The sequence below is a fragment of the Oncorhynchus keta genome, chromosome 10 (assembly GCF_023373465.1).
Source record: "Oncorhynchus keta strain PuntledgeMale-10-30-2019 chromosome 10, Oket_V2, whole genome shotgun sequence".
NCBI lineage: Eukaryota > Metazoa > Chordata > Actinopteri > Salmoniformes > Salmonidae > Oncorhynchus > Oncorhynchus keta.
Window position 1 is genome coordinate 33,315,136 of NC_068430.1, and position 25,833 is coordinate 33,340,968.

Here is a 25,833-nt window from a genome sequence, read left to right on the forward strand (position 1 = left end):
CCTTCAGATGTGGAAGGAAAGATGGCAGGGCCGGCAGTACAACTCAGAGCTCTAGTGTATTGATGTGCCTGCCGCTCTAAGGGGGTAGCCAACAGCCGCTGGCCGAACCCCCCCCCGGCAGCACATCCTCAGCATCTCCACCCCACCTGAAAGGAGCGACAGCGCCACCTCAACAACGCCCTGAGGCCCTGTGTGGTCACCCACAGCTGGTGGTGACGGTGGCGCTTCGGGTGCAGCCGCTGAGAGTTGAACCACCTTATAAGAGGCCAGAAATGGAGCAGGCCTAGAGGAATCAGCAATAAGCCCACTGTCAGCAAGCCCAGCAGGCATTGGCAGTTCAGGTTGGATACCACCCGCCCCTGCCGAAAGTGGTCGAGGCAAGATAAGATCGCCTGAACCCTTCTGGTGGGCAGCTCTCAGGACTGACCGAGTCCAATTCTATGCCAATGAAGGCCACCCTCTGGGTGTGAGTCAGATGACTCTTCTTGTCGTTTACAGTAATGCCCAGCCTGCTGATGTGGGTCAGGAATATGTCTCTGTCTGACAGGACCTCGGTCCTGGTTGGGGAACAAATCAGCCAATCGTCCAGGTAATTGAGGATAAACAATCCTGAGGAGCCAACATGAACCGTCTCAGGGTCCCTGCGGATCTTATCGGTCTGCTCTAGAATGTCATCAACCCCTGGGCCAAACGTCAGGCCTGGGGTGATGGGGTGAGTGGCAAATGTGCTCTAGAAAGCAGGTGGCAGGCGGGATTGGGCCAGCCAGAGATGGCGCCGGGAGGTAACCACCTGCACCATGGCCCGTCCGTTGACGTGGGCCACATCCCTCTGGAGCAGGGAAAGCAGACGAGACATCTCCATCACTTCCCAGAGGATCTCCTATGTGCCCTTCTGCAGCCAGGAAAACAGATTCTGCAGGCAGGCCTGCAGAGCCACTGGGGGCTATGAAGCCCCGCTGGCGGCTTCTGATGGTCTGTCAGCCTGGTAGCCCCGCTCACGGGGGTGAACAGTGCCGGCATCACCCCCCAGGAACGGCCTATCACTGGCCAACAGAGAACAGCTGTCCTCGCCATCGAAGCTATCAACCTCCTGACACAGGGCATGCGCCCTCCGTTCAAGGTAGTCCCAGCAGTCCGACTCATGCTCCTGTCCAGGACTGGTAGCAGGCGAGCTCTTCCTGCAGTGGCTCCGGCCACACTTCCTGGGAGGGGTACTGGGTCCAGTAGAGAGACTAACAGCTCGCTGACACACCACTCCTGAGGGAGCTCGTCGCCAGCCTGAGCCTGGCTGACCCACTCGCGCATGGCCTCCAATCGCGTCAGGTGCAGGCGTTCTGAGAACACCACACAGAACAGGCATCCCCAGTAGGGTGCTCCACCGCCCTAACCGTGTGACTCAAACACAGGCAGGGCATACACTAGGTATGTGGATCCCCAGGGGGGATGCCACCATCATACCTGTCACAAAGGGAAGCCATAAGTTCAGCCAAGCCAACAAGGTCACAGAGCAGGGGTCCGACGCCCTGGGAGAGCTTATGTCGTGATCCCTTGGAGGAATAGGAACCCGGTGAGAAATAAATTACCCAGTACCTCTGCAAACACAGGGGCAGACCCCTGTGGGAAAAACAGGCAGACAAAAAAACAGCAAACAGGTAATGGACTTGATTAGGTTTTTTTTGTTTTACGCCAGCTGCAATATTACCTACCGGTTTAATGCACACGGAGTTGTCGTGTAATGCTAACGAAACGACAAACCACGGGCAGAAGATACAGATCAACCGCGTGCAGCACTCAAGAGGGGCTGGGCATGTGGCCAGCTGCTCCAGGCTGCAAACAGCCTGTGAGTATACATCCACGCAAGATATTACACTTACCAGTGGACATACCAAGCGAACTTCAGAAAGTTTATTCCTCAAACCATACGGCCATCCGCCGAGAAAATGAAAGAGAACGTGTCGCGGCCATGGGGTCTATATATAGGGGCGCACCCCAGCCATGACACAGGTGTACACGGGAGTAAATCTGTAAATCCTCACCTCAGATGTATCCCTCCACTGCAGAGTGATACATATAATGAAACATAACTATCATTTTGATCTCATGGATAGTCAGTCCCTGTATCCATATGTGAGAGTCCTTGTGTATACTACCAGTATGTATTTGAGAGTGGTTACATTTCTCCTGCCCCATTCCTCAGCTGTTTACAAAATAAAGTGGCAGGGTGAGTGCTTTGTTAGTTTGAATCCCAGATTGCACCTTTAAAGGGGGCAGATCTGCAGGACTATTCAACGTCCATAATCCAGACTTACTCTCTCATAGTCAGATTTGTTTTTGGGTAGTGGGAACAGGTATCCATAGGTACGAGTTCTAGCTAAATGTCCTCTTGCCCCTAACACTGTGGGAATTTCAGAAATGCTCAAGCTGTCACACCTGGCCAGGATATCAGTCAGCATCTATGGGATTCTTTTGTGAATGGTGGCAATGCAACTTCCGACATTTCACTTTAAACCAAGGAAATCATTTATTCAAAATGTTAATTTTTACAGTAACATTTGAATAGTATTTTCCTTCATTAAGTTACTTAACCATGTTACAAACATTCACTCATTGAAAAGTTTTTTTTCCACCAAAAGGGTCAGTGTGCTGTAGCTTCTCTAAATTCCTTTGGAAATGTAGGTGTCATACAAACAAGTCAGCTGTACATGATCTTTACTTGTGAAACCGACATTGCCTCAAAACTGGCAAACACATCTCTATCCTTTCCACTCAATAAATGTAATGTATGTTTACAACAGTTATGTATTTCAGTTTGTAAATGACATCCTTACTTGCACATCAGAAAGGAATTCCATAATATCACTTTGATAGTCAGGATGTTGAATGAATGTTAATCTGTAATCCATCTCGTGGCCTTTACTCTTATCTCCATAGCAATGATAGAGCATTTGGCAGGGGAAAAACAGTTCATACGTGTATGTGTTGTGGGCAGTTTAGTGAATGATGGTACATTGGGGAGAAAGAGGGGAAAGGTTGAGACTGAGAGGGTGCAGCCTTGCTCAGCTCCATACTCAGTCCATGGCCATTGTGACAGGCATAGCGGTTTCCAGATCACGGGACTCTGAGTTCTGCAGCTCCCGGCGGATCTCTGCAGAAATCTGGGGGTGTGTCTGCACCTTAAGTAGCTCCAGTAGAGCAGCCTTTTGTTCGGATGCCAAGTCGGACTTGTAGCGCTGTGCCAGGGTAAGCAGACTCTGGTGCCACAGCACAGGAAGGACACGCTTCTCACTGCGGAAGGACAGGAAGTGGCCGACCAGGGCATCCAGGACACGGAAGGGCAGGGCATATTTTTTATCCAGTAAGAGTCGCAGGAAGATGCTGTTGGCTCCATTGTATTCCATCTCTGCCAGTTTCAGCATGGCAGCGCTGCAGAGAGAATCAGTCATTTGTTATCTGCATTATTTTCTGACAAGCCATGCTGTTCTACCACCTTAAATACTGTTGTACCATACATTCACATGAATTCCCACTTACATGATCAGCAACAGTCAAGCTGCAACGGTTAAAAACCAAGTCCCAAGCCAAGTGGCAAGCCGAGCAGTCACATTAGGGCATCATAGACCTTACAAAATTGCACACATAACACAGGTAAAAGAGTGTCTCTTACCTGGAGTGCAGTACAGGGATTGAGCACTTAGTGAGTATGCTACCAATGATGATAGCCTCCCTCAGAGTACATGTTCCAGATTCACAGAGCGGGATGAGGATGCCTGAGTGAGAAAAATAGAAATGTGTGAACACACAGTAACACAAACATATGCTGGGTTAAGGGGTACAAAGTTATTACCTGGAAACAAATAGATAAAATACTGTACAACACATAGTACAAATGCACAAGAAATGTTAAAAGCTGCAATATGTAACTTTTTGGGCAACACAACCAAATTCACAAACAACTGAAATAACCTTCTAAATCTGATTCTGGTGATCTGGTTAGACAATACTGCCACCTAGTGACAAAGACCATATGTTGGCTGATTGCCAAAGTGAACTAAGAACAAAACCCACTAAGTAGTATCTTTGGAAAAAATGTTGAATACCTGAGAGATAATGTGTATTATCTTAAATTACTTTCACCCCACATTATTACATCCTGGCAACCACATACATTGATTATCAACCAAGCTTTTAAATCATCTACCTGACTATTTCTCTCCCCTTTGATACATGTTCTTGATTTGTCTCACCTTTGAACCATGCCCCTGGCTTGAAAAGAGCCTTCTTCAGGGCCATGTACAGGTGGAAGTTTAGTTTTTTATACTCTGCAATGTCATCTCGTATTCTTGGCAGTAGCACCAAGTTGTAGAACCGTTGGGCCATTCGCTCCTTCAGATTGGATGAGAAGATTCTGTTCAGAAAAAAGAAAAATCAAGAGTCAATATCCATAAGATGCTTTCTAATAATTAAATAAAGGTTTTTGACAGATGTTAACAAATCATCCTGTTAATTTTTTATCAGACCTTGTTGCCTGGTACATAGCAGCAGCAGTCCAGGTCTCAGGCTCTGTCAAGTACAGAACCTGCTCCCAGTTTGACAGTGCTGGAATGATCTTGAAAGCTTTGGGCAGCTTGCCGCTACGATATCTTGACAGAACCTGGAGCAACCGAAAAAAAACAAGTTCATAATAGTTGGTAATATTCAGCCTCTGACTGAAATCTGATTAAGTGGAAAATAAGATGTGGCCAAGTAAATTAATACAGGAGGACGCAGGTGCATGGCATACCTTGTTGACACCTTTGTACACTTCAATGATCCTTGGGTCCAGCTGGGGCATGGGTCTTCCTGACACCTCAGACATCACTGTCCCCACCTCTGTCTGCTTCTCTGTGATCTTCTCCATGATGATGTCTGCTAGAGTTCGTCTAAACAAAACCCCAGAACAAGGACAACACTGAGGAAATCCATATTCAGCTACAAAGTTATAATTCACTTTTGGAAGAGACAACATGAAATTCCCTTTTATGGCATGATAGAGCTGTTGTCATTCAATTGAATCTAGGTGTCTTTAACACACAAAATAAAAAAAGACAGAAAATGGCAAATCATTCATCATCAAGACTTTTCACTGCAATAACAGTTTTTAGCTCAGTGGTTTGGCTCAGAGTTTTGGGGCCTCATGCTGTACCTCATGGGAGGATTCTTGTTCATGAACATCTGCATAGCTTTCTCATCCTCTGGGTCCACCACCACTTCTGTCCCACAGTTAGCCTCTGCCTCCTCACCGGCCCCGGCTTCACCCAGTGCCGGCCACTCCTCATCAGAGTCTGCATCCTGAGAATCTGGCCCTGCAAGGATATAAGACAACATCGATATTCCATGAAACTGTACCACTAGTATAACTGAGCATAGCACAACACATCAAGAATAACAATGACTGGAATTGACCTCCATGCAAAAGTTCTCAGTAGTCAAGTGTAAAGTCATGTGTGGTTGTTGTGGATAGCTAGCTTGCAAGACAAAAAAACAAAAGCAGATAGGAATTTTCTGGCTTGCAAATCCACCTCAACGTTACCTAAAACAGTGGCTTGCTTTTTCTTGACCTCTGGTGCCAAACCATATTCTGTCTGTAGTTCTTCTTGTTGGATTCGTGCCTGCTCCAGAATCTTCCTTGATAGGCGTTCATCCACGTACTCGTCCTCATCTTCATCTTCTCCCCGTTGATCCCTGGTCTTCACTCGGCCATGTACTCGAACCATATCCCCTTGAAGAATCTGGTCAGCAAGCGCAACCATTCCGTCGCCACTTTTCTCCCCACCTCCACATTTGGGTTTCTTCACTTTCGGCATCTGTGCTAGTTTATTATACAGATCTGTTAGAAATGTACTATTAATCTAGCTAGTTAGTTTAACAATTCATAAAGTAGCTAATGTGGAAATTCTCACCAAAGCTCCAGCCAACACACGTGCTTTTTTTTTATCCAACGGAAGTGACGTACTATCGGACACGAAACATAATACCAGAGACATTTAGAAAAGGAAACATCTCATATGTCTTTGGTATGTATTACTGGATATATTGGAATTGTTCCATCTTCAAAAAAATTATATGAACAAAATGAGTGTATTAAAATGTTCTTCGCACGAGAAAAACGTAGGCGCAGACAGATTACCTAATTTCCTCCTAATACCGGAAACAGACCGTTTTTCAGCAGGAAGCGTGTACATTTTCGTAGTAAGAAAATAACAACCGTCTTGAATCAATGGGGGTGACTTGGTGAGATTCTATTGTTTGCTCTTTTTTTAAATCAAACTTGTATCTAACAAAAAATAAATTGCTAGCTAGCTACGTTACTTATCACACCTGGTATTTTACATAGCCGTAGATCCCATGTGGATCCACATGAAACAGTTCACAACTCAATGATCTGTCACCTGGTTGATTTTTCTTCCAAGCTTCCTATCATCTTACATCACCATTCAGATCTGACATTGTTTCAATATGTGACTTTTGGAAATCAGTAAGTTAATGCTGAACAATATCTTAATGTTATTAACAGTTATACTCTGTGTGCTGTCTCCCTTGCTTAGTGTGTGTCAGGTGCCTTTGGCAGAGGGAAAGAGTGTGCAGCAGACAATAGACATTCTGCACAAGAAGTTGGAGCAGTTGAGCGCTGTGAAGCAGGGAAACTTTACTGTGGACTGTGAGACGTACCATGCCACAGGAAATGCCAGCGGTAACTAAAGTTGTACTGCAAAGCTATGACATAAACAAAATTGTCTTTCATATCTTGTCATGTAATTCATTGGACTACATCATTCAAATACCCACAAGGGGGCAACAACCATATTTCTTTCCTCTCTGTTTGTCACAGGCCAGCCCACCAAACTCCTGTATGTGATGCATAACTCAGAAACCCCCCTGAGCTGCTTAGCCCTGTTCGAAGGAGGTCCCTGCCTCACAGCAGATGGAAACTTTGACGTGCTCATGATTAAGCTGAAAAGCCACTTCCAAAACGCCAAGGGGCACAAGGTAGAGAGCCGTGGTTCCCGCTACCGCTATTGTGATTTCCTGATAAAGGTTGGAGCAGTAACAATGAGCTCCAGCGCGAGGGGAATATCAGTAGAGGTGAGTGGTCTGTACAGACAATTATCAAAATGGAGGGTAAAGGGGGTTTTTGATCTGTGTTACACTTTTTCTAAACGGATGTCCACGATCAAATCTCATTATTTGTTTAGGTGGAGTACTGTCCCTGTGTGGTCCCTGGGGACTGCTGGAACCTGATGAAAGAGTTTATGCAAAGCTTCCTGGGCCCCAGCATCCCGGAGCTGCCCTCTGTGTTCGCCACCAAGCCTGAGGGCCTCTATGTGCCCGCGGACTGTGTTGACACCATGACCCAGTACCTGGAGTTGTTCAGCAAAGTGCGCAAACAGCAGGTGCTCCCAGGGACCACACGATGACATCTTCATGGTAGCAGGAATGTCCTGGATAATCTCAGCCGATAAAGAAGCACCACCAAGAGTACAGCAGTACTTCCTCCACACCCCAACACAAGCAACATGTAATCTTAAACCACAATGTTGTGTAATTTAAATTGTACTGAGTGTCAGTACAGCAACTCAAACTTTTTGAAGCATTTCACAACCACTGCAAGGAATATATCATGGCAAAAATGAGAACAAAACCTTACTGGTTGAAGTCTGAACTCTTGAAGGAATAATGATGTGTCCCAAATGTGTCTTGTGGATTATCCTTGTGAGTAATCGGTTTAAAGGACCTTCAGTTTAGATACCAATGTTGTATCTGGGCATTATGGTCCTACTAATAGTTGGTTATTTTTGATTAAAAAAATTGTCTGACAACACTTAGTAACACTGTTTGTTTGTTTTTACTCAATAAACCTATGTTTACCTTACTTGATTAAGATCCTCTTTTTCATAACAGTATTTTTGGAAATATATTAGATTTATTAACCATATGCATATTTTGTATACTGTTGCTGGTGTTTTTCACCAAATACAGTCCTGTCATGAATGGTTTATAGGGGACTTTGTCAGTTGTTATGAATGGAAAAAGTATGCCAATAATGTATCAGTCTCCAGGTGAAAAGCCATGACTTGTAAAAATGACATAGGGTTTACCAACTGAGCTCATGAGGACTACTATGGGTAATAACAAAAATGGTTTGGTACGGTAATAATAACCATCCGATCAGTTTGGATCTTTTCACGATCATAGTAATGAACGCTACATCCTGTGTACCAATGAGAGCTAAAGCTCGACGGAAGAGGGATCAGTTCAATCCAATCAGAATGACTTGATTCCAGGACCGAAATAGTTCGGTTGTCTCGAGGTCTAAAACAGCTTTCGCGTGCAGATGATGGCGGTAAATAGAAGCGAAATTCATTTTGTATTTTTTACAAATACAACAAACAGTTATTTTATGGATCAACTACTGACATTGTCGCGTACTGTTTAGTCAACCTCTGAAAGTTATGGGTTCATGTTACGGTTAGCTAGATAGCTACATTGCAGGTTTTCTGAGTATCTGTGACTTTATTTGTATGTTGACCTCCCGGTGTGTTGTTTGAAGATGTACTCAAAAGTTTATATACGACACATTTAGCTTTGTTTACATTGCGGCTCTGTGGATTCTAGCTAGCAAGCTAGCTAGTTAGATGACAAAACCGCAGTGATTTTTTTTCACCCCCTCCGTGTAGTCAACCATATCAACTAGAAGTTGTTCAGTGTTCACAAGTGTGGATTTCAGACTAGTCTTTGTTCTGATGGCTAGCAAGCCTAGCTAGCTTAGCAAATGCTAGCCATCAGGCTATTGTTTCTCTGCAATGTGTTAAACTAAATAAATACATTACACCGGTATAAGGGACAACATTATGAAGACATTTGACATTTTCTTTATTTGATCACAATGTTGGCTATTGTACCATTAGCCAAATGATTGAAGAAATACAGTGAATGTGTTGTAAAACTTAATCGCCCTAGCTAGCTAACCATCATAGCTAGCTAGCTGGGTAGTTAACGTTCGCTAACGTTACCAACAAGTAGCTAGATATCTGTCTATTGGCGAGCTAGGTAACGTTAAAGCTAATTAAACATGACAATAAGTTGGAACTTGCCAGTTAAGTGAACAAGAACATACTCTAACCCGCGTCGAGTGGTCAGCTGGAGTGAGGAGCTAACGTTACATTTTCATTGTGGCACGAGCCGAGACGCCACGTTATATGGCAAAACTGGTGCAAGTTGGCAAGCCAAGATGGAAAACTGCTAACCTAAGTTAACTAGTTAGTAGTTTGAATCGAACGAAATGATTGGTCGCCAAACCAATGCATGTTGACCAGCAGAAAAAGTATGCAGTTTGATTCCTTTGTTTGTTGTTATGGATAAATCGATTGTTTCTTAATTTTAAAATAGACTAATAGTGTTAAACTGCTCAACTCAATTGCCTAACATGATTATGATTGGTTTATAAACTGTGTTAAATTCTGCTAAGAAACTGTCGAGTAAATGTTCAGACATAGTGAACTAGCTACATGCTTTAAGTTAGTTAGAAACGTGTTTGCTTTGCTCAAATTAACGTCTTAATCTGTCAACTGCTAAGTTAAAAAAAACTCGCTATACAGGCACAACCTCTTTTCCGATTTTATTTTCAGTTTATTCAGGATCCCGAACCAGACATGAGTGAAGCTGATTGATTGCACCTGTGAAGGTCCCTTTGCTTATGTTGAAAGAACACTGACCTAAATCAGCGCGCAGTGTTTTTTACAGTAAGTAAAACAAGCTTACATGGTGTGCAAGTTCATATTCTTAGTCCTCAATCTTTTCCACACACTACACCAGCCAGTTTACGTTCAAATAGAGAACACATTTTCTATTTAGCATATCTGAAATGAAGCGGTTGATTTCTATCCCTGTGATTTACTGAAGTTGATCTCCTTTTCCCTCCTGCAGGATGAGCTGCTGCTTGGCACAGAGGCGTGTGTCCTGACGCTGTGGGCAGGCACATGTGCATTTGGAGAGATGGACCGCTGTAAGCACGTGGGGCGTCTTCGCCTCGGCCACGAACACTCCATCCTCAACTCACAGAAATGGCGCTGCATGGACTGCTGCACCACCGAGTCAGTGTGGGCCTGTCTCAAGTGCTCTCACGTGGCCTGTGGCCGCTTCATGGAAGAGCACTCCCTCAAACACTTCCAGGAGTCAAACCACCCCCTGGCCATGGAAGTGCGGGAGCTGGATGTCTTCTGCTTCGCCTGTGGAGACTATGTGCTCAACGACAATGCTGAAGGAGACCTCAAGCTCCTGCGGGGGGCGCTCTCTACTGTGCGTAGCCCTGGCAGGCGCTCCCTGCGCTCCTCTGCAGGGGGTGACTGTAACCCCTGGGTGGGTGAGAGCGGGCCCCAGCCTGCTATGCAGACGGCCCTGTGGCACCGAAGGAAGGTGCTGCTGGGGAAGATGCTGCGCCGCTGGAGGAACCGGCAGCAGGAGGAACAGAGCCAGCGGGAGGAGAAACTTGAGCAGGAGAAGGAGGAGGTCCGGCGCCAGAAAAATGAGATGAAGAGGAGACTCATGGGAGAGCTGGCCAATGTGCCGCCCAGGAAGAGTGCCAGGCTGCTCACCCAGGCGCCCCGCTCAACCATCACACTTATCCCCCTGAAGTTCCGCGACCCTCCGGAGCGTCTGCCTCCGCCCAAAAAACCCTCCCTTTTATCCCTGAAGCCCCCCAGCAATGGCAGGACTCGTAAACTCAAAGTACGGAGGTACTACTCCTCCCATAAAGCGACCCGTCGTAGACTAGCCCCGGGGGTCACTGGGCTACGCAACCTTGGGAACACGTGCTACATGAACTCTATCTTACAGGTGCTGAGCCACCTGCAGAAATTCAGGGAGTGCTTCCTCACATTGGACATGTGTGAGACTGAGGAGCTGCTGGCCAAGACAAACCAGGGTGTGGCTGGGGCTGTGGTGGGGAGTGGTAGTGCAGTCACACCAGGCTGCCCTCTGGGACGTGGCATGGGGAAGGCAGCCAGTGGGGGTCTCCCTGCTGTCAGCAAGCAGAGCTCGCCCCCCTGCCTAAACGCAGCAGAGCTGGTCCAGCCCAAGGAGCCGCGATCCTCCACCCGCCAGCAGATGTCACTGTGCCACGAGCTACACACACTGTTCAGGGTCATGTGGTCTGGCCGATGGTCGTTGGTGTCGCCCTTTGCCATGCTGCACTCTGTGTGGAACCTGATCCCAGCGTTCCGTGGCTACGACCAGCAGGATGCCCAGGAGTTCCTGTGTGAGCTGCTGGACAAGGTGCAGCAAGAGCTGGAGTCAGAGGGCAGCAAGCGCAGGATCGTCATCCCTATCACCCAGAGGAAGCTGTCCAAGCAGGTGCTCAAGGTCCTCAACACGATCTTTCACGGACAGCTACTCAGCCAGGTAAGGGACTCTACTCATTCCCATGACAACAGTACTCAACACATTCATTTAGGTTTGACCTTCAACACCCTATCATGGCTGAGGGTAGTCACTTGTTTATTAATCACAGTTGCAAACCAGGACTTAGATGGCGGCTCTGTCTGGGTTTTCAAACAATAACCCCTTGGTGAAATGTTTGCTTGGTTATCCCTTTATCCCTCCAGGTGACTTGTCTGTCCTGTAAGCACAAGTCAAACACGGTGGAGCCATTCTGGGACCTGTCCCTGGAGTTCCCGGAGCGCTACCACAGCACGGAGAAGGGCTCGGCTGCGTCTCTGGCCTACCAGCGCAGCTGCTCCCTCACTGAGATGCTGGCCAAGTTCACTGAGACAGAGGCTCTGGAGGGCAGCATCTATGCTTGCAACCACTGCAACAGTTAGTACTGGGACAGAGACTAATGTCTGTTAATGGAATAGACAAATCCCCCTGTACTTTATTTTGCTGTTCTTTTTATTCAGCTATTCGACCAGAATCATGGTTAGGGAAGTAGGCCTATAGAGCGCAATAGTAATGGCGTCTTTTTGTAGGCACTAATGCCGCCATGGTTTGTTAGACAAAGCCTATGGGGTAATTCATGTTTTTGTAGGTTTTGGATACATGCTGAAAATAAGGTCTGTGATAAGCACAAGCTTAGGAGATCTTCTACATTTTGTTCTATGAGATCATAATCAACTCAAACTGAAGTCAGTTTTTGAATTTTTAAGCATTTAATTTTTTTAAAAGCACAACGGCGTCATAATTAATAAAGATCATGTTAACTGACTGATATTATCTCATAGAACAAAACCTATAAGATATCCTAAGTATGTGTTTCCCCATAGGAATGGTTGAATGAACCCGATGTAACTAAATTCTGTTTTCTAGGACTATACGCTGGGGAGCACTATTGTGTGTTTCTCTCTTTTCGGGCTAGACTTTATTTGACTAATTAGCCAATTGTTTGATATTGAAAGTGAAACTGAGTTTGTGCTTTTGGGGTAATCACAATATAGTTCTTATTTTCTAGTGGTCACGTCCTGTACCTCCATGTCACACGCATGTTACACGTCTGTGACCTGTATGTTTTATAATTGTCAGGGAAAAGACGGAAGACGTCCCACAAGCCCCTGGTTCTGTCAGAGGCATGTAAGCAGCTGCTGATCTACCGCCTACCTCAGGTTCTACGGCTGCACCTCAAACGCTTCAGGTTAGCTTCAAACACCCAGTTTGTCTACTGCATTTGAAGACAGTCGAGATTTACACCCACCGATTGTCTGTCCTTCTTGGTTTCCAAATGTGTGTTATGGTTTAGTTGGTATGATTGTATATTTCTGCAAGGGGATGTCTTGTAACAAGGACAAGCATAAGATAACCAATCCCTGTTCTGTGACAGATGGTCAGGCCGGAACCACAGGGAGAAGATTGGCGTCCATGTGGCCTTTGACCAGGTTTTGAACATAGAGCCCTACTGCTGCACAGACTCAGGACAGTCGGTTCACAGAGAGGGCTACACCTACGACCTATCTGCTGTAGTCATGCACCACGGGAAAGGTTTTGGCTCAGGGCACTACACTGCATACTGCTACAACACTGAGGGAGGTAAGTGGGACCAAGATACCAGACACTTGCATCCAAGCTAATAACTCTGTTTTAGAATAGCCTGTAGTTTAGGCAGGATTTTCACTTGGTCTTTTCAGATTTTTAAAAAACCTGATGAATTGGTCAAATGTTTAGTTGTGTAGTGCAGTTGACTCTCATAAATGTTTTGCTCAGAGTATTTTTTTTATTTATTTAACCTTTATTTATCTAGGCAAGTCAGTTAAGAACAAATACTTATTTTCAATGACGGCCTAGGAACAGTGGATTAACTGCATTATTCAGGGGCAGAACGACATATTTTTACCTTGTCAGCTCGGGGATTTGATCTTGCAACCTTTCGGTTACAAGACCAACGCTCTAACCACTAGGCTACCTGTTGCCCCATATAAGCTGATACTGTGAGATTACATGAGTTGCTGCTGGGACTGTAGGTGGCACAGTTTACCAAGCCGTAACCAGCCCTCTACCTGTGTGTGTTTCCAGGTTTCTGGGTCCACTGTAATGACTCTGAGATGAACGTGTGCAGTGTGGAGGAGGTGTGCAACACACAGGCCTACATTTTGTTCTATACCCAGAGGTCTGCCTAGGCCCCTCTCCCTCCTACACCCTAGACCAGGGTGTACTACCTGACTGATGTCTACCTGGTCTGGGGGACTGAGACCTATATCTGTGTCTGTTGCCTAGAGGTCTGCCTGGGCATGTTACACTTCCTCCACCAGGCTACATCCTGGTTTACACCTAGATTTCCCTTGGCTTTAAACACCTCAGCCCACATTTGTTGAGTCTGGTATGCTAACAGCCATGTGAGAGCTACTGAACGTTGTACCACAAGGGAAGGCAATGTTGATCACGGTTAGTTATATATTTCACCAGGTGTCAAAGTGCTTTACATTTTATAGGAGATAACTTGCCTCATCCTCCACCAATGTTTATCTCCCTCCTGGGATGATGAACACCAGCCATTTGGAACGGAATAGGAATTATTCTGTGGCTAAACTTATTGAGTTTCCCTTTGTGGCTCAGGATCAGAGATTATTAATTGCATCAGGTGATTCAGAGCCTGGGTGGATTACGGCAAGCCTGCAGATACTATCAGACACTCCATAACCAATGTTGCCTAGCCTACCTCTGTTCTGTATTCTCAACCACAATGAGATGTCAGCCAAGGGCATTTTAGTCTCCAACCCAGTGTCATCTTTATCTCACTATGACCTCTCTCATTCTGCTGTGGATATCTCAGGCTGTAAGGCCTTGGTCTGGGCCAACAGAATGAACGGTATAGATGGTGTGTAGATATTCCTGTCTGTACTCCGTTTCCCTACCTTGAACAGAGGTATGGAGTTGTGTGGCAGAAAGCTACTTTGGAGATGGATGGGAATTGTATTGAGCCAACTGGCTTCATGCTGCACCTTTATGGAGGAGGGGCTTAGGTCGTTGATCCCATGATCAATGGGCTCCTTCTGATCTTTTATTGACTTCTATGTCATGTGGCAGCTCTCTTCTCCTCCTACCTTAATTGTAGAGGCTAGTTTAGGCTCTGGTTGGAGTCCGGTGCACTGTAACTCTGTTCATGGTTAGAAATGGATGGAAGAATGAACAAAGGACTGAGATATTGGAGAGTGTGTTGTTGGGATAATTGTTTGGGTTAAGAGGAGTATCCATTTCACTGGAGTGGAGCACCTGCAAGCAATATATGTGTGACATCATGACATGAAATCAAGATAAAATCAGGAATTCTTCAGCTTTGTAATATGTTGTTTTTTTCTACTCTGCTGTTTCTATTTGGGGTCTTAGTTTGCCAGGTTCTCAAGAGTTATTGTACTGCTGGTCTTGATATGAATCAAATACACTGAACAAAAATATAAACGCAACATGCAACAATTTCAAAGATTTGACTGAGTTAGATTATATATAAGGAAATCAGTCAATTTAAATGAATTAATTTGCCCCAAATCTATGGATTTCACATGACTGAGAATACAGATATGCATCGGTTGGTCACAGATACTTTTTTTTTTTTAATAGGGGTGTGGATCAGAAAACCAGTCAGTTTCTGATGTGAACACTATTTGCCTCATCTCAACATCTCCTTCACATATAATTTATCAGGCTGTTGATTGTGGCCTGTGGAATGTTGTCCCACTCCTCTTCAATGGCTGTGTGAAGTTCCTGGATGTTGTCGGGAACCTGTACACGCTGTCGTACACTTCAGAGCATCCCAAACATGCTCAACGGGTGACATGTCTGGTGCGTAAGCAGGCCATGAAAGAACTGTGACATTTTCAGCTTCCAGGAATTCTGTGAAGATCCTTGCAACATGGGGCCGTGCATTATCATACTGAAACATTAGGTGATGGCGGCAGCTGAATGGCACGACAATGGACCGCATGATCTTGGCACGGTATCTCTGCATTTTTAAATTGCCATCGATAAAATGCAATTGTGTTCGTTGTCCTAGTTTATGCCTGCCCATACCATAACCCCACCGCCACTCTGTTCACAACGTTGAAATCAGCAAACCACTCACTCACACAACGCCATACACACTGTCTGCCATCTGCCCGGTACAGTTGAAACCGGGATTCATCCGTGAAGAGTACCCTTTTCTGGCATGCCAGTGGCCATGGAAGATTATCATTTGCCCACTGGTCGGTTACGACGCTGAACTGCAGTCAGGTCAAGACCATGGTGTGCATGCAGATGAGCTTCTCTGAGACGGTTTCTGACAGTTTGTGCAGAAATTCTTTGGTTGTGCAAACCCACAGTTTCATCTACTTTCCTATAGTCAACATGCCAATTGCATGCTGCCTCAATGTGAGACATCTGTAGCTTTGTGTTGTGACAAAACGGCACATTTTAGTGGCCTTTCATTGTCCCGAGCACAAGGTTCACCTGTGTAATGATCATGCTGTTTAATCAGCTTATTGATATGCCACCTGTCAGGTGAATGGATTATCTTGGCAAAGGAGAAATGCTCACTAACAGGGATGTAAACCAATTTGTGCACAGAATTTGAGAGAAATATGCTTTTGTGTGTATGGAACAGTTCTGGGATCTTTTATTTCCGCTCATGAAACATGGGACCAACACTTTACATGTTGCGTTCATATTTTTGTTCAGTGTACAAAATTCATTTATGTGAACTGTAAAGTTGGAATAATCTAATGACGATGAATGTCTTACTTTTTAAGGTCAGGTATGGCCTTTCCATTGGCCTGTCATGATCTCTTCTGTATTGTAAAAGCACCTGTCATCAATGTAATTGTCATATGGGGTTTGCCTGACAATGATTAAAAAACAAGAAAATACTTACGTTTTTGTCTGTCACTTGCATATTTTGTTTAATGTACTACCAGCTGTAACCGCTTAGATTGATGGGCTGTCTTAAACTGTCAGTGTTTCTCACTATATTAGCTTACTGCGTTTTTCTAGAGTGGATTTTTCAGGTAACTACTCGCACATCAAATAAGAATTCCCTTGAACATGTAAGACTTCCCTTTATCAATTTACAAAAATAATATTCATATCCACAATCCCATAGGTGAGTTTCATCTGCTCAAAGGCACCTCCTTGTGGATATTATTTTTATAAATTGATCAAGGGAGGTCAAACTGCACAACCATGAAATCCATTTTTTTAGGGCTCAGTTCTCCTTTAAGTTTTCCATAGTTAGTTTATTTTGTACTGTTGCTAAGAACAGTGAACTCATACATTTTGGCAACAGAACAAACCTATATGTGTTGTCTTTCCCAAACCATTTGAAATCCAATTGGTTACCTGGTCACATATGTGGATTAAAGGATTACAGAATTATTTTTGGAGGCTGTTCACGGCATGTTTGTAAGCACATAAAGTATTTTAGATGTGAAACCAATTGTAAACAACCCAGCCCACACTGAATTAAAAAATATATATATTTATTTAACAAGGCAAGTCAGTTAAGAACAAATTCTTATTTTCAATGACTGCCTAGGAGCAGTGGGTTAACTGCCTTGTTCAGGGGCAGAGCGACAGATTTGTACCTTGTCAGCTCGGGGATTCAATCTTGCAACCTTTCGGTTACTAGTCCAATGCTCTAAACACTAGGCTACGCTGCTGCCCCATGATGGACACTCGATTAGTAAAAATATGCACTTATTATAGGTTACTGCTTAAACAAACTGTCTCCTACAGGGAGTTGATATACAAACCTTTTAGCTTGAACCAGCCTGGAGTTCAATTTTGCAGGGGGGTACATTGAGGGACCGTCTTTAAAATTAGTACCTTTTTCATGATACAGATCACAGGTTGTCACTGATTACTTAGTATTATTATTCTTCTCTCTGTAGTCGATACTGTTAGATATACACAGTTCCATGAAAACCATCCGACTTTCCAATATCATGCAACATTAGCATAGTTTCAGAATGTATTTATTAAGAATGGAACAGAGTTGTGATGGAGTTAGCAAACTGGATAGAAATATGGAAGCAATGGTCAAACGTGCTGTGGATCTGACGTTACATAGATTCTTAGCTGCTCTACAACAGTGGTTATGAAATGGCATTGATGCTCAGAATAGCTAATAGATCATTCAGTAGTTGTGAGGATCCATCTCACCAGAATACATCCTGGCCCTCAAGTTCTCCTTTACATCACACATAAGAGACGAAAACGATTGATGCACCCAAAAAGTGTAGTTTAAACACCAGAAGTGATTTAGTTGACTGTTTTAGAATTAATATGGAGAAGAACATTTAGGTACAAACTGTCTATAAACAACAGAATACTGAGAAAAGAGCAACGTCTATTTCTGTTGGTGTTGGAATGTTACTCATGCCAAGTGCATCACACAGGTACAAATGCACAAGTGAGGACATGCATGAGTAGTACATACCCTAACATTCAGAAAAAAAGCAATCCTTTTGCTTAGCCATGTCCTGCAAATATACAATTGGCTCAGTACAAAGGAACTGTAACAGCAAATGTGGTTTAGCAAAGCATAATTTGTTTTTCTATCTATTATCATTTTTAAGTGTTGGCCTACACTACAATTTTGAGATGTGTTAAATAATTTCAACATTAATTCCCAAATTGTAATGAAATCATTGTGACTACGATGGTGAGTTGACGCCACTAGATTAGTCAAGAGAAAGAGCAAATGCTTGAGTTGCCAAGCGACCAGGCAGATAGTTTCTTTGGTTCCTTGTAATCACCATTAAATCACCTCCTAAAAAGTCTCTCAACCAAAAATGGCCACCATCTGCCATCCAACGGGAGTCTTCATCAGTTGCTTTGTAAAGAAAAGGTTTTGTGCCTTACAACACTCATAAGTTCAACTCTCCAAGCATAAACCCTATGAAAAAAGTGCAACGGTTCCCTTTCAGAAATATGACTGGGTTCCAGACTTTTAGTTTGTCTGGGGCAGCTTAGTGTATCAATGTGGTCCTTCTGTCCACATCCTGGTCACTCAGACACAGGGGAGTGGGTGATTGGCTGTGGGGATCTCAGCTGGGCAGTAGCCACAGCTCCAGGAAGTACCAGTGCTTCCAGAGGATGAACAGGAAAAGGGCCAGCATGACTGTGGCGGCCACCCGTGCTCGGGTCTTCATGAGTGGGGTGATGAAGTTGGCCAGGGTGGAGACAAAGACCAGCACTACAGCCATGAGTGCCAGGATGATGTTGATGAGTTTGCCCAGTAAGGCACGGGCGTTGGCGTTCTCCACACCCTCCAACTGCACCACCTGCTGCTGCTGCTGCTGGAGCTCCAACTTAGTGATGCGAGTCAAGCACGACTCCACTGCTTCCTGCATGTATACACACCACACAAACACACACAAACACAAAGTTACAACAGAATTAGGGGTTAATTTCTGGAGTCACACAGAAAAAGTATTGTGCTATCTTACTACATATTATACTGTAAATCCAAGTATCTACCTGAATGTCTCTGGCTCTCTCATAGGACTGGTAGGCCACTTTCTCCTCTATGCTGGCCAGCTCCTGTTTCAGATTAGTCATCTCGTTCTGGTGCAGCTCTGTCAAGTCATTCAGCTGCTCTTCCAGTCGCTCGTACCTAAAAAGAAAGATAGATAAAAATGTATAATTTAGACCAGCAAAGTGAAGACCAATTCAACGAGTTAGAGAAAGATTTGTACATATTTATGGTGTTTTCAAGGTGTCACTCAATCCACTTAATTTGAGAATCTATTTGATGTGTTAAAACAACTACTTCTGATTTTGACCATTGGAAATGTACCAAACCTGTTGTACCAGTTTTACTGACCTATTTAATTATCCTCATGAATATCATTCAGCATAAATCATGTAGTGAAAACACTGAACATGATTTACACTGCTGGTCTGAAACAAGCTAAAAACAAATCAGCTTGCTCAGCAGTTAGTGTGAGAACAATGTATACCACCAAATCTTATTTCATACTCTGTGTCTTGGCCAAGGTGTTGGTCTGTACCTGTATCTCTCCTCCTGTAGGCACTGGGTCATGTAGGAGTAGTCACTCTGCAGCTGACTCTTCATGTCCTCGATTGCATCCTCCATGTGGGCTTGGCTGGCCTTGATCTCCTGCAGGCCTTCCAGCAGAGTGTCCCAGGAGCTGTGGATGTGGTGGTGGTGGTGGTGGTGCCCTTCCAATCTGGGGCTCCCCAGGCCAGCCTGCCCATGCCCCAACATCCCACCTCCTCCCCCGGCCCAACCTGAGTGACTGCCTGGTGCTGAGCCAGAGGAGGCACTGGAGCACTCGTCGTCGCTACCGTACTTGGGGCTGGAGACCAGGGTGGCACTGCCACTCAGGGCTCTTTGAGCAGGCACGTCCTCCGAGTGCCCTCCCACCCCGTCCTCTATGAGGTGGGAGATGTTGTCTGCACTGCCAAATTTGTTGCGGATCAAGCTGGCGAATTCCCGTGGCTTAGACACCACAGCTCCTTTGACCCCTTCCACCCCTCCTTTGACCCCATCCACCATACCCCCGCCAAAGCCATGGAACCCTGCTCGTACATTGGCCCCCATGTCCTTCAGCCCCTGTTGCATGTCCCGCAGCACATCCTTAGGCTGACGAGCTGGACCATTCTATAAGGAGGGTAGAGGGAGGGCGGGGGGGATGGAAGATGAGAGGGAGAAATTAAAAGAAATGGGGCAGGGGGAAGAAGAGGGAAATAGATTGACAGGATGTGAAGGAGCAGTAGATATATGGATGGAGAAGTGGTGAGAAAGGGATGGAAATAAAAGTGGAATGGTGGAGGTGAGACAACAGGTTTGAGATCAGAGAACATAAACACATCAATAAGAGGTCTGAACCGAATACTCAGATAATCTAGTTAGGGATAGGGTTGGGCAAGTATGTGATAATACTGTATACCAGGATATTTTGAAGTACTGGTGATATGATTTACAATACCGTGGAAATGGTCAATATTTGTACATTTTAAATAAATACCTGCAATCAATGTGTGTAGTGGTTGAAAGATAAAGCTAATCATTCTTATTTGTTTTTCTATTATACAAGTTTTTCTTTAGGTAGTGAATAAGTGACATTTCATGTCTTGTTTTTTCAAACCCAGGTATTGAAATAGGTATTTTTGACTACTCGCTGTTACGGCACTACTTCCACAAAAATTATATGGGAATCAATATGGTAATGTAGATACCATCCAACCCTACTTAGAAAGTGACAATGTGCCATCTCATCAGAAAGCAGCAGTCAGGGTAAAACACACACACACACACACACACACACACTCACCTGCTCTATCTCCTTTAGCTTCTTGTGGTAGTGATCTAGCTTCTTGTGCAGGTGGGCGATGGTCTGTGCAGACTTCTGGTTCTTCTTCTCAAACACCTGTTTGATGCGCGAGGCCTGCAGCTTGTCTGCGTTGTGGGCCAGCTTCAGGTACTCAGCTACGTTGTCATCTCGCGCCTCCTGTTCTATGCGAATCTGCTCTGTGATCTTCAGGATCTTCTGCTGCAGGTGCTCCAGAGCGAGCCGTGTTCGTTGTGGATCGACGACCCCTGAACCTTCAGCCCCCACCCCGGCCCCATCCAAGCTGATGTTACTGTCAGAGCCACCATGGCTGGCTGAGGGAGGCAGGCACAACGTTGTCACTTCGCTTTTATCCAGCTAAGCGGGGAAGGGGGGGTAACAGAGTGCACAGACAGAAAGAAAGTGGTTGCCATGATTGATGTGAAGTAACCACTCTCAAATTCATTAACAGTGCTATGGATGCAAGGACTGACCATCTAGCCATGTTTGGAGGCTATACAGTGTTTGTTTACATTTACATTGTTTACAAACATCGGAGAAAAACAAGTTTCCTGTATATTTTGGGTTCTGATAGGGAACTCATGAGGCATTTATATATTTTATCTTCAAGAAGTCAATGGGTATATATCATTCATTTATGATACCAAAATGGATGTAGTAACTAAGGACACTAACTTTAATAAACATATCTCATTCCCATCACAGTTTACTCAATAAAAGGGTTTTCATAGTGCATACTGTAGATGTAAATGCAAACTATATAGACTACATGACCAAAAGTATGTGGACACCTGCTCATCGAACATGTAATTCCAAAATCCTGGCCATTAATATGGAGTTAGTCCCCCCTTTGCTGCTATAACAGTCTCCACTCTTCTGGGAAGGCTTTCCACTAGATGTTGGAACATTGCTGCGGGGACTTGCTTCCATTCAGCCACACAAGAGCATTAGTGAGGTCAGGCACTGATATTGGGCAATTAGGCCTGGCTCAAAGTCAGTGTACCAAATCATCCCAAAGGTGTCCGATGTAGTTGTCAAGTCAAGTTCTTCCACACCGATCTCGACAAACCATTTCTGTATGGACCTCGCTTTGTGCATGGGGGCATTGTCATGCTGAAACAGGAAAGGGCCTTCCCCAAACTGTTGCCACAAAGTTGGACAAAATCGTCTAGAATGTTATTGTATGCTGTAGCGTTAAGATTTCCCTTCATTGGAACTAAGTGGCCTCGCCCGAAACATGAAAAACAGCCCCAGACCATTATATCTCCTCCACCAAACTTTAGTTGGCACTATGCATTGGGGGTGAACTGCCAGACGGTGAGGCGTGATTCATCAATCCAGTGAACGAGTTTCCACTGCTCCAGAGTCCAATGGTGACGAGCTTTACACCACTCCAGCCGAGGCTTGGCATTGCGCATGATGATCTTATCCTTGTGCACGGCTGCTCGGCCATGGAAACCCATTTCAGAAAGCTCTCGACGAACAGTTATTGTGCTGACATTGCTTCCAGAGGCAGTTTGGAACTTGGTATTGAGTGTTGCAACCGAGGACAGGCAATTTTTACGCGCTATGCACTTCAGCACTCGGCAGTCCCGTTCTGTGTGCTTGTGTGGCCTACCACTTCACAGCTGAGCCGTTGTTGCTCTTAGACATTTCCACTTCACAATAACAACACTTACAGTTGACTGGGGCAGCTCTAGCAGGGAAGAAATTTGTCAAACTGGCTTGTTGGAAAGGTGGCATCCTATGACAGTGCCACATTGAAAGTCACTGAGCGCTTCAGTAAGGCCATTCTACTGCCAATGTTTGTCTATGGAGATTGCATGGCAGTGTGCTCGATTTTATACACCTGTCAGCAATGGGTGTGGCTGAAATAGCCGAATCCACTAATTTTAAGGGGCATCCACATACTTTTGTATATATCGTGTATATTTTAATTCACATGAATATCTTAACACATTGCCCTGATGATGGTGATGATGAGGGTTAGGCCTAAGACAATGATGCATACCATGATTATTAGCTATTTTAGTTAATAAAACACAACAGTCGCCTGCTTTGTATAAAAATCTGCACTACCAATTCTATCCTTTTGAAGCTTGTGTGATGTATGAGTTAGTGATGTGATGCTGCATGACATAAGCCTGGGAGGGTACTCCATCACTTCAACCCTGCAACGTGGCAGGCAGCTCAACAAACAATGGGTCTAATCTCCCTCAGTGATGAAGCTCGTAACAAGATCTAACTGAAAGACAACCATCTGTGGACTGTTTACATAGGATGAAAAAACATCTAGTTGTTTCTGATGGGGGATTTGTTGTGTTTAATTATTACCCCATGTTGACTTGGCAGACATCACAACATTACTGTCACCAACCCCAGCAGAGCAGACAGGAACCAGGGAAGACAACTGACACCACACATCTTTCAGTTAGTGCTACCCTAATTCACCGAGTCAGGCCACTGAGGCTTTATTAGCATTTTACTAGCATGTGAAAGAGGTCTCAGATAAGCCCAACAGCCCTGAAGTATTTTCTAACAGATCCACTGACAAGCAGGCAACACTTTAAGAAAGTAGGTTACAATCAGGTCGCTGTATTGAAACATAAGCATATGATTTTAAAGGACAAATTCATCTATTCATTTTATTCCAATGAGAGCTAATGAAAAGCTTATGTAGTTACAGACTGGATGAAGAAGGGAAGAAATACACAATGTTCATTCCTCTCTGGATGGATAATAAGACAAAAATAACACACACACACACAGCAATGACCGATGTTCCTGGAAACCAGAGCAGAAGCAGGGGGATGACAGACGGCTGTGGCATAAAAAAAGTGGTCTTCACATGTGAGGAGGAGACATGCACCGTGTCAATGAGAATGGACGTCAACATAAAAGGATGATGAGACAAAACCTGTGCAGTGACAGATTAATTTTAGAACATTACCATACTGTTTAATCCAAGATTGGCAGTGCCACTGCAGGTCTATGTTGGAGGCCCATCCTTCACCCCCCCACCCTCCCCGTGGTCACACGAGACCCCCTCTCCTCAATGTCACTCCCCTCCCCAATGTCAGCCTATCGCCTTACCAGAGCTTCATGCTCCATTGTTGATAGCAAAGATGTCTGCAGCCTCCCTGTCTTCCATCTCTCTTTCTCTCGCTCGCTCTCTCTGCTCTTGCTCTCTTTTGTATCTTGTACGCTCGCTCTGTCTGCCTCTGCGTCTCTCTCTTTCTTTCTTTCCCTCCCTCTCTTTCCCCTTCTCAAACATTAGCCACCCTGCTCTATCGCAGCTGCGTGAGCTGAGTCACAGAAGATGGGGGGGGACAGTTTAGCTCACGCGTGCACGTGACTGTGTGGGCTGAGACCAGGGAAGCATAGAGGGGGAGGGAGGATGGGAGAACAGAAGGACTTGTGTCAGGACCTATCGCAGCCCCTTCATCCATTAAACCCTGAATATACACCGCCCCACACATGTTTATGGAGGGCTGCTGCAGTGGTTTGTAAAGAATGTGGAGCTACGGCCAGGCTTAAAAATGAGTTCCCTATCTTCAGTGTCTCACAATGCAGCAGCATTATACAGGCCGATATACAATGAAAACCATTTTCATACAAAAGGAAAATATAAATACACACTGGTTATAGTGTGCTTGGTGCGGGATTCCAAAACAGAGAACTAATAATAGTCTATTTGTGATGGAGGGGTTCATATTTGATGCCCTTATTTCTTATATATGTATTTATTTCTCTGTGGTAAGGGGTTGTGGAGTCTGTAGGGATTTGGAGGGTTGTCAGGAGCTCTCCTCAGACTTCCTGAATGGAAAGGTTGGGGAAAAGGGGGATGTAAACTAGTTATTGTCATCTTGACAACGAGTTGGTCACCAAGGCACAAGTAACTTTAGTACCTGGCTTGAGGATTTCACCACTTTGATGACAATGCTTTAAATACAATATTTTTCAATGGATAACTTTGACTGTCAAATTATTGAATTACTCTAACAGTTTGATACATCATGTTTGATACATTATTTATTACTGATAGCCTATGTCTCACACAGTCATACTTACATTCTCCGTTATGTTTATAACATCATTTGTTTTTATTGAGGGTTCTTTATGAATAAGCACAATAAAGGTTTTTATTTTTTGGATGAACATTTATTTTCAACAATATACAATAACCTGCACACATTGTCGTGGAAATTTCCTCTATCTACCAAATCATGGGAGCAAACCACACACACAAGTCAGAGTTAGTTATAAAAGTCCATCTTTAATTATATGAGCTCTATCACAATCCTGTGACTCTCAGATAAATTCAGTGTCTCTACATGAATTCTCTGAGAGCCCCCTTACAATGCAACTGAGATCCTTTAATAGCAAAGAACACACATAGCCAGACAGCATAGACATAATAAATTGTTCAGCTTTGTCTCCTTACTCAAACCCCAGAACCATAAACCAATCCTCCATATCAACAGGCATATATCAAATTGTCATTTAGATACAACCAACCCTAAATACAAACAATCCTGGACAAACTCACGGAGAGGAGAATGAGGCTATAGGTTAAGATAGAAACAACATTAGAGGGAGCATAGAATGATTTCAGACACTGCAACCCTCCTTTCCCCACTGGGAAAGGTAGGGAGTAAAATATATGTTTACACATGATGACACTTTGACCTCTCCCCTCTCTGCTCCCCATGCAACTTAGTCTTGACATAGAACAGATAACTGCAACCTCGCCACAGTATTATACAAAAATACCATTCTGATGAGAAGTAACTTACACACATTTGATGAATATAAAACATCTTACATATGTTACCAACAAATTCTGAATCTTCCACGACAACATCCTGGAGGATCATATCACAGATATCAGCAATCATGAAAATCCACACAGAACTAAAGTTCACATCACCATTCCTTGTTCCTTAACAGATTCTACCCACAATCCATAAGACTGAACAATTTATCAAATGGCCACCCGGACTATTTACATTGATCTCCCCTC

General features: G+C 44.5%; 4 protein-coding genes across 6 annotated transcripts; 2 read left to right on the plus strand and 2 right to left on the minus strand.

The window, feature by feature from the left end:
- Nucleotides 1–2,502: 2,502 nt before the first annotated feature.
- bysl (bystin-like) lies at nt 2,503–6,084 on the minus strand. Of its 2 annotated transcripts, XM_035777714.2 has the most exons (8): nt 5,940–6,084; nt 5,570–5,848; nt 5,183–5,342; nt 4,781–4,919; nt 4,518–4,651; nt 4,245–4,405; nt 3,665–3,767; nt 2,503–3,423 (listed from the first exon to the last, which is right to left on the minus strand). In XM_035777714.2, the coding sequence occupies exons 2-8, from the start codon at nt 5,841–5,843 to the stop codon at nt 3,069–3,071; spliced, it is 1,326 nt and encodes a 441-aa protein (XP_035633607.1). In that variant the 5' UTR covers nt 5,844–5,848; nt 5,940–6,084; the 3' UTR covers nt 2,503–3,068. The 2 variants fall into 2 exon arrangements, with proteins under 2 accessions (XP_035633607.1, XP_035633605.1); XM_035777712.2 differs by having other exon boundaries at nt 5,570–5,987.
- A 63-nt stretch (nt 6,085–6,147) lies between these two features.
- Nucleotides 6,148–7,909, plus strand: med20 (mediator complex subunit 20). Its single transcript, XM_035777715.2, has 4 exons — nt 6,148–6,270; nt 6,585–6,730; nt 6,869–7,122; nt 7,233–7,909. Exons 1-4 carry the CDS (start codon nt 6,257–6,259, stop codon nt 7,452–7,454), a joined length of 636 nt encoding a protein of 211 aa, XP_035633608.1. The 5' UTR covers nt 6,148–6,256; the 3' UTR covers nt 7,455–7,909.
- A 326-nt stretch (nt 7,910–8,235) lies between these two features.
- Nucleotides 8,236–16,365, plus strand: usp49 (ubiquitin specific peptidase 49). 2 transcript variants are annotated; one of them, XM_035777716.2, is made up of 7 exons: nt 8,236–8,380; nt 9,666–9,779; nt 9,964–11,436; nt 11,640–11,850; nt 12,553–12,661; nt 12,848–13,053; nt 13,537–16,365. In XM_035777716.2, exons 3-7 carry the CDS (start codon nt 10,033–10,035, stop codon nt 13,638–13,640), a joined length of 2,034 nt encoding a protein of 677 aa, XP_035633609.1. In that variant the 5' UTR covers nt 8,236–8,380; nt 9,666–9,779; nt 9,964–10,032; the 3' UTR covers nt 13,641–16,365. The 2 variants fall into 2 exon arrangements, with proteins under 2 accessions (XP_035633609.1, XP_035633611.1); XM_035777718.2 differs by lacking the exon at nt 8,236–8,380 and adding an exon at nt 8,387–9,361.
- A 645-nt stretch (nt 16,366–17,010) lies between these two features.
- Nucleotides 17,011–24,107, minus strand: LOC118388538 (transmembrane and coiled-coil domains protein 2-like). Its single transcript, XM_035777719.2, has 5 exons — nt 23,904–24,107; nt 20,793–21,167; nt 19,506–20,119; nt 18,973–19,108; nt 17,011–18,839 (listed from the first exon to the last, which is right to left on the minus strand). Exons 1-5 carry the CDS (start codon nt 23,919–23,921, stop codon nt 18,540–18,542), a joined length of 1,443 nt encoding a protein of 480 aa, XP_035633612.1. The 5' UTR covers nt 23,922–24,107; the 3' UTR covers nt 17,011–18,539.
- Between the last annotated feature and the right edge of the window lie 1,726 nt (nt 24,108–25,833).

Excerpts from the sequence above, each read along its gene's own strand:
- bysl (XM_035777714.2), bottom strand. The coding sequence starts at position 5,843 with ATGCCGAAAGTGAAGAAACCCAAATGTGGAGGTGGGGAGAAAAGTGGC. Across the intron at positions 4,920-5,182 it reads AACAAGAATCCTCCCATGAG|ACGAACTCTAGCAGACATCA; the intron begins GTACAGCATGAG and ends GGTTTTGTTTAG. Across the intron at positions 4,652-4,780 it reads TGTACAAAGGTGTCAACAAG|GTTCTGTCAAGATATCGTAG; the intron begins GTATGCCATGCA and ends CGGTTGCTCCAG.
- LOC118388538 (XM_035777719.2), bottom strand. Across the intron at positions 20,120-20,792 it reads AGCTAAAGGAGATAGAGCAG|AATGGTCCAGCTCGTCAGCC; the intron begins GTGAGTGTGTGT and ends CCCTCCTTATAG. Across the intron at positions 18,840-18,972 it reads AGAGAGCCAGAGACATTCAG|GAAGCAGTGGAGTCGTGCTT; the intron begins GTAGATACTTGG and ends GTATACATGCAG.
- med20 (XM_035777715.2), top strand. Across the intron at positions 6,731-6,868 it reads TGCCACAGGAAATGCCAGCG|GCCAGCCCACCAAACTCCTG; the intron begins GTAACTAAAGTT and ends TGTTTGTCACAG. Across the intron at positions 7,123-7,232 it reads CGAGGGGAATATCAGTAGAG|GTGGAGTACTGTCCCTGTGT; the intron begins GTGAGTGGTCTG and ends TTATTTGTTTAG.
- usp49 (XM_035777716.2), top strand. The coding sequence starts at position 10,033 with ATGGACCGCTGTAAGCACGTGGGGCGTCTTCGCCTCGGCCACGAACAC. Across the intron at positions 11,851-12,552 it reads TGCTTGCAACCACTGCAACA|GGAAAAGACGGAAGACGTCC; the intron begins GTTAGTACTGGG and ends TATAATTGTCAG. Across the intron at positions 13,054-13,536 it reads CTGCTACAACACTGAGGGAG|GTTTCTGGGTCCACTGTAAT; the intron begins GTAAGTGGGACC and ends GTGTGTTTCCAG.